The following is a 12171-nucleotide window of genomic DNA, read 5'->3' as shown; positions in this document are numbered from 1 at the left end:
AAGGACAGAACCAGGATTAGAACACATGTCTTCTGATGGAAATATGTTCAGGACAAAGCAGTTCACATGGAGTATGATCCACTTCATTTACAAAATAAAGCAGACATCTGTAAATCTATGTATCAAAAACAGCAACAGGGAATTAAGAGGATACAACAGGGCATCGAGATTAGGATGACTTTATTTTTATTTTTATTTTTTTATTTTTTTTATTTATTTTTATTTTTTTAGGGTGACTTTAATTTTCTTCCTCAGACTTGTATTATTAAGATTTTCTATAATGAATATTACTAGCACATTTTTAAAAAGCTTGCAGCAACCTGTTTTCAACCTCTGTACTATTCAAGGAAATGTGGATATTAAAACAATGTCATGTTTTTCATCAAAAAAAAAAAAGAATTAGATACATTGACAAGAGAAGATTCAAGTAAAGGAAAGATCACATTTATAATTGCATCAAACACTTACACATAAAATTAACAAGAAGTGTCCAAGACCTAGCTATACTACTGAACAGAAAAGAAAATTGTGATAAATGGAGACACATTTCTAGATGAGAAAACATAATATTATAAACAGGTCAAATTAATCTATGAATTAAAGTAATTATAATAACTTTATTTTTTGGAATTTGAAAATTTACCATGTATTATAACAGACTATAGAACAATAAAATGTGATTCTGATACAAAATTAGATCAACATAATAGAATTAACTAGGGATCCCTGGGTGTCTCAGTGGTTTTGTGCCTGCCTTTGGCCCAGGGCGTGATTCTGGAGCCCCAGAATTGAGTCCCTCATCGGGTTCCCTGCATGGGTCCTGCTTCTTCCCCTGCCTGTGTCTCTGCCTCTCTCTCTCTTTCTCTCTCTCTGTCTCTCATGAGTAAATAAATAAAATCTTTTAAAAAAAATAGAATTGACTATATATGGGAGTTTAAAAATAAACTAAAAGTAATTTTTTAAACAAGTAGGGAGAGAATAAACTATACAATAAATAATGATGTAGTTGGAAAAATTCATAAAATTGGATTTCTACCATACAACATACAAAGATATATTCTAGGTTGATTAGAGATTTTAATATTAAAAACAAAATATAAATGGTGAAAATAACAGGACATATTTACATCTTAGTGTAAGTAATTGGCTTTTTAAGCATGATGTGAAACTCAACACCTAAAGAAGAAAAAAATTGCTGCATTTGTCTAAAATTAATATGAAGCTTCTACACAAGACAAGATCCCACAAAGTTAAAGATAAATGACAATGAGCAAAAACATTTCAACGATAAATACAAAGCTTAAAGACCTTAACATAAAGAATCTAAAAATGATTTTTAACAAGAAAATGGGCAAAAGGCATGAACGGTTAATTTGCTACCAGAGAGAGACAATGACCAATAAACAGACCAAAATAAAATATTCCCAACTCCATTACAAAGAAATACAAAATACAATAAGAAATACAACTTTTAGTCATCAGAATAGCAAAGATTGCAAAGACTGATAATACCAAATATTAGCAAGGTTGAGGAAATAGGCATTCTCAGACATATCAGGTGGCTCCTTCAAAAAGCCATCACACCTTCAGTGGATTGAGGATGTTCTTAGCTATCCTTTTATATATTTTTCAGAATTTTATTAAAAATGAATACTACTTTTATAATAGAAAAAAGTAAGAGAAAAATTAGAACATGGAGAAAAAGGAAGAAAAATGATAGAGATTAACATTATTAGCATATCAACTCCTGAAGATCAAGATCCCAATAAGGTTATTTGAAAACTCAAATAACATACAAAGTTTCTATCAGTTTAAGGCATCACTATCATTAAGGACTGCTTCTTTCCTATTCTGTAATTTTAAATATTTTGCATTATATATAAGAGCACTGAAGATATACTATTTATTTTTGACAAAAGTAGGCATTCCATAAATAGCTGAGTAAATAAATGATGTAAACAATAAGTAAATAATGTAATCCTAATCTGTACCTCAGAGAAAAATTGAAAAGAATTAGCACTTGAGAGCCCACATAGCATGATCTATTATCCTAAGGAAATGCCCTAAATAATTTTAGTGAATTCACAAAATTCTCCATTCTTTATTCACAGCTACTTTGTTTCTTATAAAATAAAAATTGTAAAAGTTAACTACCAAAAACTAGTTGGGTTATGATTCAAATGGATCTAAAAAAAAAAGAGCAAAATCTGAAACCTATAATTGGACTGTTTGACTGTTACAAAGCATCAAGGTTAAATGTTCATCCTTCCCATGAGCACTGAGCTGCAATATGAGCCCAAAGCTGGGTCATGTCAATGAAGAGTACAGGCACAAAACAGAAAAAGATGCTCCTAGGAGCACATATTGTTCCGTGGTGATTGTTTCCCACAGTTTCTTAATGTTTTCCATCTGCCCCGGTTGTGAATTTTTGTGCAGTAGATATGATTCCCAAAAACACTTAAGAAGCTGCTACCCCCAACATTCTGCAAAGCACTATAAGGCTAAGCTTAAAAAGACACAAGTGTTCCTTACTCAGAGCACATTCAACCAACAGAGACCTTTAAAGTGCTCAGAATATTAATTAGTTTAATTAATGTTTATTTAACTCCTTCTCTTGGCCCAAAAACCTTGGAGCCTACATACAAGAAGTAAAAGACAAAGATTGCCATGCCTGAGTCAGTTGAAAAACACGTATGCAACACCCACTCTTCACAAAGAGAAGAGCTTATGGATTAATGAATGAGATAAAAAGAGAATGCCCATGTTTGATTAGCCATATTACTTTTATGTGAGAGGGACAATTCCATGGATGCCAACAGTGTGGAATGCTCCTGACCTATATGTTACTCAAAAGAAAGTAGGAGGACTGAAATCTGGGGGTTAAGAAATTAAACAAAATTGCAGAAGGGACAAAGATAACACAAGAATGATTCAGTGGTGAGCGATTTTTTTCCTACTTGATAAAGTTATTTTAACACCTACCTGCTATTCAGTAGTATGTTGGAAACTTGTGTATAATGTATGGATCACCAACCACTGGAATTCAGAAATTAAGTGTCTAACAGGCTAGTGGTATGACTTCATTATAAAATATAATCATTAAGGCAACAGTTGCAAGTGTAAGTCTAAAGCATTACTTGAATGTGAGATTGCCGTTGGAACCCTGGACTTTCAGAGCTGGAATGAAACCGATAGACCACCTGTTTGACCTATTCACGTTTCAGGAGGAGCTCCAGGCATTCTACTCAACACACATCATCTCATTAAACTTATTCATTTATTCAACAAATATGTGAGCACCTATTTATTGACCAGTCTCTATTCCAAGTGCTAGAGATGTGGTAGTAAACAGATTTTACTGAGTCCAGGACCTCATGAAGCTTTTATTCTAGCCGGGGTGACTATTTGAAATAAGTAAGTAAAATTATGGCACGATGAACTGAGAGAGAGGGCCAAGAAAAAAATAAAGCGGGGGAGGATGTTATGAAATATCTTGAGGAGAAGTTGGGAAATTCTAGAAAGGGTGGCTTCACTTTATTTACTTCACTTACTTTTAAGGACAGAGCCAAAAAATGTGAGAATGCTGGCTCTGTAGATGTCCAGAGAAAATTATTGCAGCCAAAAAGAGCAGCAAGTGCAGAGACCCTGAGTGGGGGCATGCCCAGCCCATCCAAGGAACCCCAAGACGACTAGTGCTGCTAGAGGGGAAGCGGGGTGAAGTCAGAGGCAAAATCAAAGAAGATCCTGTAGTGCCGTGGAGATTAATGCCTTGGAGATGATGGTGCTTTTATTTTAAGTGAAATGAAAAGCCATCAGAGAGCTCAAGCATAAGAGTGACATGATCAGATTTACGTTCTAGCTATCATCCTGATGCTGTGTTGAAAATACACAGAAGTAGGGCAAGGGTGGAGACTCTAGCAATAGAAAGCATGGTAGCCATTGCTGTGAGGTGAAACTGTTGAGTCCCGTATATATTTTAAGTTTTTAAAGATTTTATTTATTTGAGACAGAGAGAGAGACAGCACAAGCAGGGAAGAGACAGAAAAGCAGGTTCTCTGTGAGCAGGAAGCCTGATGCAGGGCTCAATCTCAGGACCTGAGCCGAAAGCAGATGCTTCACCACTGAGCCACCCATGAACCCCTGAATCCTGTATATATTTTAATGGGGAGCTGGCAGGATTAGTTACTGGGCCAAATGTGGAGTATGCAAGATGGGAGAGAAAGATGAGTCCAAGGTTTTGGCAGGGACAAGTGGAGGAATGGCTCTGCCATTAACTGGGACGAGGGAGACCACAAGATACCCCATATGAGATGTACATTGCACATCCAAAAGAACAACCAGGTAGGCCATGAGGTACTCAGGATGACTCATTCAGGTTTTTAAACCTTGAGAATGGATGAGATCACCTGGCTGATAAGTATAGATAGAGAAGTCCAAGGACAGAGCTCTGGAGCAATCCAACATTAAGATCAGAAGGAAGAGAAGTCAACAAGATGGATGAAGAAGGAGCAACAATAAAGTACAAGTAAAAAACAATGTGTCCTGGAAGCCAAAAGACAGAGTGGCCAAAGGCATCAAATGCTACTGTCAGCTGAGGACAGGAAGGACAAAGAGGTGGCCAGTGGGTTTAGTGATCTTGGAGGCCACTGAGGATCTTAAAAGAATGCAGTTTCAGTGGAGCCATGAAGGTGATAACACTGTAGGAGTGAGTCCAAGACAGAAGAGAGAAGAGAAATGGGGACACTATTCTTCCAAGGAGGTTTGCTCTGAAGGGAAAGAGATAAATGAGAGAGTAGCTGTAAAGGGTCAGTAGATCAGCAAAAGGAGTATCATCATCACCATGTGACTTGATGGTCGAAAAGCCTTGATGGATTGAAACAAATTGCTCAAGTTACAAAATCTGTATACTGTATACGATGAGAGCCAGTTCTTGTGATCCCAGAGCTCATCTTCCTAACCTACACTCCACAGCAAAGGGATGAATGAAAGCAAGTCATTCGCAAATCAGATCTATTTTGGGGAACCAGCACCAGCCTACACCAAGCACAGCCAAAGTAAAGTTGTGAATGCTTCAAGAGAACAAGCCATTTACAATTTCCTACGTGCTACCTCTCACATCTTGAGCCTTTTCATGTTATTTTAGTTGTAATCCTAAGAAGGATAAAACAAGTGTCTTTACTACAAATGTTAACTTCATATTGGAGATAGTTGCTGCAAGGCGTACCTTTAGAGGGAGGCCCAAACTTCTCATCCGGCAGGAATACTTGGTCAGCTACTGCTTTGTGCAAGTTTTGCAGATTTTTAAATTTTATATACTTATTTTTAAAGTGAGTTCGGAATTGGAACCAAGAGTTCTGCCCCTATTTATTTTTGTTAAGATTTTATTTATTTATTAATGAGAGACACAGAGAGAGAAGCAGAGACATAGTCAGAGGGAGAAACAGGCTCCCTGTGGGGACCCTTATGCGGAACTCAATCACAGGAGAGGGGGGAGGGTTCATGACCTGAGCCAAAGGCAGATGCCCAACCACTGAGCCACCCAGGCGCCCCTGCCTCTATTTCTGTACCTACGAAACTGGGTGACCAGTGGGCTTCACTCATTCTTCAAAGGTGACCATACCCTCACCTATGAAACAAGACAACCAGGCCAGCTTATCCCACTCTATACCTACAGGGTTCTGTGGGCATATTTTGAAATTCCTTAACTCATTGGAATCAAGGACTGTGACCTTAAAGCAGGGCACAGCGCCTGGTGGCTGGTCCTCAATAAACATGCGTCTGGGGTCAACTGATACGTGTGGCCTGGAATGCGAATATGCCTTGTTGCATGGGCATTTTCCTTTTTTTTAAATCAGAGGCTCTGATGGTGGACTCAGGAATTTGTATTTACTGTATTTATTTATTCATGAGAGACAGACACAGAGAGAGAGAGAGAGAGGCAGAGACACAGGCAGAGGGAGAAGCAGGCTCCATGCAGGGATCCCGACGGGAGCCCAACGTGGGACTCGATCCTGGGTCTCCAGGGTCAGGCCCTGGGCCGAAGGCGGCGCTAAACCGCTGAGCCACCTGGGCTGCCCGCATTTTCCTTTTCATATTCAACACATCCTGACGTGGTTGGCGGGCACTGAGGGGTGCACCTGACGGGATGAGCACTGGGTGTTATTCTGTATGTTGGCAAATTGAACATCAAAGAAAAATAAATTTATATTAAAAAAAAAAAGAAAATAGAACAAAAAAAGAAATAAAATAAAAGGCAAGGATGCCTGAGTGGCTCAGCGGTTGAGCGCCTGCCTTCGGCCCAGGACATGACCCCGGGGTCCTGGGATCGAGTCCCACGTCGGGCTCCCTGCATGGAGCCTGCTTCTCCCTCTGCCCTTGTCTCTGCCTCTCGCTCTATCTCTCATGAATAAATAAATAACATCTTTTAAATTATTTTTGTAAATAAGAATAAAATAAAATAAAATAAAATAAAATAAAATAAATAAAATAAAATAAAATAAATAAAAAAATAAAATAAAATAAATAAAATAAATAAATAAAATAAAATAAAATAAATAAAAAATAATAAAATAAAATTAATTAATTAAATAAATAAATTAAATAAAATAAATTAAATAAGTTAAATAAAATAAAATAAATAAATAAAAAATAATAAAATAAAATTAATTAATTAATTTAATAAATTAAATTAAATAAATAAATTAAATAAATAAAATAAAATAAATAAATAAAAAATAAAATTAATTAATTAAATAAATAAATAAAATAAAATAAAATAAATAAAATAATATAAAATAAAATAAATAAAATAAAATAAATTAAATAAAATAAATAAATAAATAAAATAAAAAAACAAAATAAATAAAATAAAATAAATAAATAAATAAATAAACAAAATAAATAAAATAAAATAAATAAATAAATAAAATAATATAAAATAAATAAAATAAAATAAATAAATAAATAAAATAAAAAAACAAAATAAATAAAATAAAATAATATAAATAAAATAAAATAAAATAAATAAAACAAAACAAAATAAAATAAAATAATCGGCAATGTGGTCCTTTCAGCGTCTGCTCCTCTGGAAACCAATCTGTCGGGACATCACCCCCCTCCCTCTCCGTCTGCCACATTCCTAGCGAGTCAGAAAAGCAGAAAAGCATTATAACTCAGCAACTTCAACGTTTAAAGACTTCCTAAAAAAAAAAAAAAAAAAATCCCTTTGAATGCTTGGAGCAACAGTGTCCAGCAGCGCCCCGCCTCCCGCGCCCCCGCGCACAGGGATCCCTCACCAGGGGACCCCCCCCCCCCGCCCCGGAGCCTCCCGCGGCCAGGACGGAGGGACCCCGGCCGGTACCTGGCGGGTAATAGCGGAGCAGGAGGCTCCTGAGCTTCATCTTCTGCTCCTCGCCGGATCCCCGGTGCGCGACGCTCTTCGTAGCCATGGAAACGGCCCAACAGCGGCGGGGCGCAGGTGCGCATGCGCGGGCTCCCGGGGCGCGCTGCTCGGGCGGGGGCGGGGGGGCCCCCCGGGGACCGCAGGCGGGTGACCTCACAAGGGCGAGGCGCGCGCGCTTCGGCCCAAGGGATTCCAAGGAGGAGGAACGGGAGAAAACCCCCCTCGGGGTCCCCATTCCCGGGCCCTCCTCGTGGCCCTGTCCCCACAGAAGAACTAGGACCACAAGGGAAGAGGCTGCACGTGCTGCCGCTGGGCCTGACGCTGCGCTTGGCGCCCTGTACACCTGAAGCTATGGAGACTGAGGCTGCAGTGGTGCATCATTTCTTCCTGCCCACCCACCCCCACCCCCAGAATCAGAGAAAGTGAAGACCCCCCCAAAGAAAGTGAGAACCCCCACAGCTAGCCAGTGGTGGAGGCAAGATGGGAAGGCAGGTGCATCACTGGGACCCCACACACTACTGTCCATCCTGGGTTTAAGGCTTTCTGGGACTTTCTTTTTTTTGTTTTTTAAGATTTTATTTATTTATTCATGAGAGAGAGAGAGAGACAGAGACACAGGCAGAGGGAGAAGCAGGCTCCATGCAGGCAGCCCCACGTGGGCCTCGATCCCAGGACCCCGAGATCACACCTGAGCCAAAGGCAGAAGCTCAACCACTGAGCCACCCAGGCGCCCCTGAGCTTTGGAAATGGATGTAGTCACTCTGCTTTAGTTTTCTCATTTTTCTGGCTCAGAGTAAGTACTCAACAAAAGTTAACTGTTACTAGATTGCTTTTGACATTTTGAATGAGGCCTTTGGAAAAATAGGAGCTTCACAATGGAGAAATCAGGAAGACACCATTTAACCATGGGATGGAAGTGGACATCCCCAGTGTAGGGACAAGCTGACGTTCATACCCCCTGACAGTGCAATGACAAGGACACAGCAGTTCTCTGGGATTCCTGCCTGCAAAGCGTCACCCGTCTCTGATCACGAGGAAACATCAGGGCAACCCAAATTGAATCAATTGTACGAAGTAATTCTGCCAATCCATGAGCATGGAATATTTTTCCATCTCTTTGTGTCTTCCTCAATTTCTTTCAGAAGACAGGAGGAAGACATAGACATGGCCAACATGCATATGAGAAAATGTTCTGCATCACTTGCCATCAGGGAAATACAAATCAAAACTACAATGAGATACCACCTCACACCAGTGAGAATGGGGAACATTAACAAGGCAGGAAACCACAAATGTTGGAGAGGATGCGGAGAAAAGGGAACCCTCTTACACTGTTGGTGGGAATGTGAACTGGTGCAGCCACTCTGGAAAACTGTGTGGAGGTTCCTCAAACAGTTAAAAATAGACCTGCCCTACGACCCAGCAATTGCACTGTTGGGATTTACCCCAAAGATACAAATGCAATGAAACGCCGGGACACCTGCACCCCGATGTTTATAGCAGCAATGGCCACGATAGCCAAACTGTGGAAGGAGCCTCGGTGTCCAACGAAAGATGAATGGATAAAGAAGATGTGGTTTATGTATACAATGGAATATTACTCAGCTATTAGAAATGACAAATACCCACCATTTGCTTCAACGTGGATGGAACTGGAGGGTATGATGCTGAGTGAAATAAGTCAATCGGAGAAGGACAAACATTATATGTTCTCATTCATTTGGGGAATATAAATAATAGTGAAAGGGAGAAGAAATGTGTGGGGAATATCAGAAAGGGAGACAGAACGTAAAGACTCCTAACTCTGGGAAACGAACTAGGAGTGGTGGAAGGGGAGGAGGGCGGGGGGTGGGAGTGAATGGGTGACGGGCACTGGGTGTTATTCTGTATGTTAGTAAATTGAACACCAATAAAAAATAAATTAAAAAAAATTGTACGAAGTAACTGTCAAGGTCAAGAAAGAAAAAGACTGCAACTCCTTCAGATTAAAGGGCACTAGAGACATTTAAATGTACCTAGTGATCCTGGGTCCTGAGCCAGGAAGAAAATTAGCTATAAAGGACATGATTGGGACGACTGGATGAGACATTACGGTTTTGATGATATCGATATTATGTCAATATTAAGTTTCCTGATTTTGATATTTGGACCGTGGTTATGTAAGGCAATGTCTTTGTTCTTAGAAAAAATACACTGATTTGTTTAGAGATAAAGGCTATGATATCTGCGATCGATTTTCAGATAGTTTTGAAAATTTTATATTTATGTATAGATGTGTGTGTGTGTGTGTGTGTGTGTGTGTGTGTGTGTGTTTGGATATGTGGATGGATAAGAAACAATAAAGCCACTGAGGAAAAGTGTCGAATCCAGCTAGGCAAGGGTTCAAGGGCTCATTTTCAGAAGTTCTTTGTCCTACTCTTGCAACTTCTCCATAAGCTTGACATTATTACAAAATAAAAAGTGGCCTTTGTTTTCCACAGAACCAGCCAGGCTTCAGAATATTCCAGGATATCGATAGCAACCACAGAACCATTTGGCTCCACTTTGTTAAGAGAGCCCCAAGTTCAAGCTCACTCCCTGTTTCACCCCTAAATTCTACATCTACCTTCCTCTAGTTGTGAGAGCGAGAGCCTCCACCACTCTTACCTGTCTCTTTCACTATTCCCCCCATTTTCCAGGAGTTCCTGAACTCCCTACATGGCTCTTGTGTCTTTCTGTTCCAGGTAAAGGATTTCTCCTACTCCCTTGAACCGCATATTCTAACAGGTTGCCTTCTTGCTCCTTAAAAAAAAAAAAGAATTCCAGCTCTGCAGCTTTTGACATCCTTCCACTGGCTCAGAGAGTGTAAGCCAAATTCTTCCACCTAAGTTAGAGAACTTCCTCACCACCTCCATGTCATTTCTAGAGCCCTCTTTACCTACTCTGGGGCACAGGCCCCTGGTGTTGACATCCTGTATTTCCGCAGCCCATGCCCACTAGGGGTGAGGAGCCCTCACCTCTGTCCTTGCTTGAGAGTCATTTATCTGGATGTCAAAGTGCCCTGACTGTCCTAAAGTTCCCTCTCAGTTTCTCCCTAACACCCAGATACTCTCTGCTGATGGAATGCCTAGTGTTGTGACTTGACAGCTCAGAATCCTGTGACAAGCACCCAATGGAAGTCCCCTCATCCCCGTTTTTGGGAGGCAGTAGGGTTGTATGCAAACACGGTGAAGTGGTGATCCAAAGAGAAACCAGTAAAGTTCATGAATGTGGGAAGATTTCTCTTTGGGCTTTGGCTTACGTTGAGGTTACCGCTACGCTTAATTGACTCACCATCTACTCATTCCTGGAAGGTGCTGCATGAATCTCTCAACTTGAGTAATTGTGTGTCTGTTTCATGCTCACTCACTCCCAGTGCAGAGCCGTTAGCCATGAGTGATGTGTGGAAATCCACAAAAACAAAACCCCTTACATCGCCCAGGCGATGGGTGCTTATCTTAGTGTCTGGCTGACTTGGTATGACTTCCTCGAAGGGCTACTCTAGAGACCGTCCTAAAAGTTGTATCATACTTCTCATCAACTCCTGCCATTCTGTGTTGATCTGGCCGTTGACTCACTAGAGCAACAATTGCCATCCACACGGGTTTATACATATAAAAGTGACATTTGACTTGAGTTTCTTCCCACTGACACCTGCCTTGAGTAACGAGAAACTTTAAAAAAAAACATTAGTAGCATTAACTTTGCTCCCCCCAAACTAATTTTGTCTCGTGGATTGAAGCCACAGTGGGTTTCAGTTCTCAGTGTGACTCTGGACCAGCAGCATCAGTATCACCTGGGAACTTGCTAGAAATGTAAATTCTTGCCCCACCCTACCACCTACAGGATCAGAAATGCTGGTAGTGAGTGGATGCCCGACAATCCATGTTCGAACAAGTTTTTTATGGGGATTCTGGTGAACAGTAATGTATGAAAACCACTCAGGTGGTATCGGATGTTAGTTACAATGGCTGGGCCAGGGCTGGGTGAACATGGGCCCTCTCCCCCCATCATCAGGCCTTTTATGTATTCTGAAGTCTTCCCTGATTGTCAGGGACGGTAAGCTGCTTGCTCAGCCACATCTGAGGATGCGAGTAGGGCCCAGAAACAGTGTGGGAAGAAACCGGAATTCTCTACATAACTGGCTTTCCGAGGCTCCAATGTGCTGAGGACACCAATGGATGGATACCAGACCGCGAAGGAAGGCTGAGGGCGGGGGAATCTCTCCAAGTGGGAGAGGGAAAGAAAGGACCAAGGGAGGGAGGCAGGAGTCAGCCTGGGGAATCTGACTCAGCCCTGAGGCAGGGTGGATGGGCGGCAATGGGGGTCCAGCCCCAGCAGGACTTGGTGGCTCCCATTTGACCTGGTCCCTCCTGGAAAGAAGCCTGGCATCGGGGAGAGGCCGTAATCCCTAGTCTCCGGGGGCAACCAGTGAAAGCAGTTACATAGAAATGAGAGGTGCCGCTCCCTCCTGGGAAAGAAAGTACAAAGAATGAGATCTGAATGTGCAGAGACTGTCAGTAGAGGTCAGCCGTGCATCCCAGGCACTTGGGACCCCAGCACAGCAACTTGAAACTTCTTCCCCTTTCTGCCTCCACATCACTGACAGACGAATGGAATACCTGATTTTATCTGGGACCAGAAAACCAGCGGCACCGGGGGCCACTAATTGAGTCAGTAAGTATATGGAGAGGACCTACCACTCCCAGGCATGTTTCAGGTACAAGGCATCTGATTCTGGAAAAAAATAA

The 12171-nt window shown here is 41.0% G+C and overlaps 1 protein-coding gene across 3 annotated transcripts in view; it reads right to left on the bottom strand.

The window, feature by feature from the left end:
* Positions 1 to 7509, bottom strand: part of DAW1 (dynein assembly factor with WD repeats 1) — a 45604-nt gene extending 38095 nt beyond the window's left edge. For 2 of the 3 annotated variants that reach the window (XM_077869095.1, XM_077869096.1), the window contains exon 1: positions 7361 to 7509. In XM_077869095.1, the coding sequence (XP_077725221.1) occupies positions 7361 to 7448 (88 nt within the window). In that variant the 5' untranslated portion in view covers positions 7449 to 7509. The remainder of the gene's footprint in view (positions 1 to 7360) is intronic. The other variant, XM_077869097.1, reaches the window with a different exon arrangement.
* Between the last annotated feature and the right edge of the window lie 4662 nt (positions 7510 to 12171).

The sequence above is a fragment of the Canis aureus genome, chromosome 24 (genome assembly GCF_053574225.1).
Source record: "Canis aureus isolate CA01 chromosome 24, VMU_Caureus_v.1.0, whole genome shotgun sequence".
Lineage (NCBI taxonomy): Eukaryota > Metazoa > Chordata > Mammalia > Carnivora > Canidae > Canis > Canis aureus.
The sequence above is the reverse complement of the archived record's forward strand: the minus strand, read 5'-3'. Positions and strand labels throughout refer to the sequence as shown.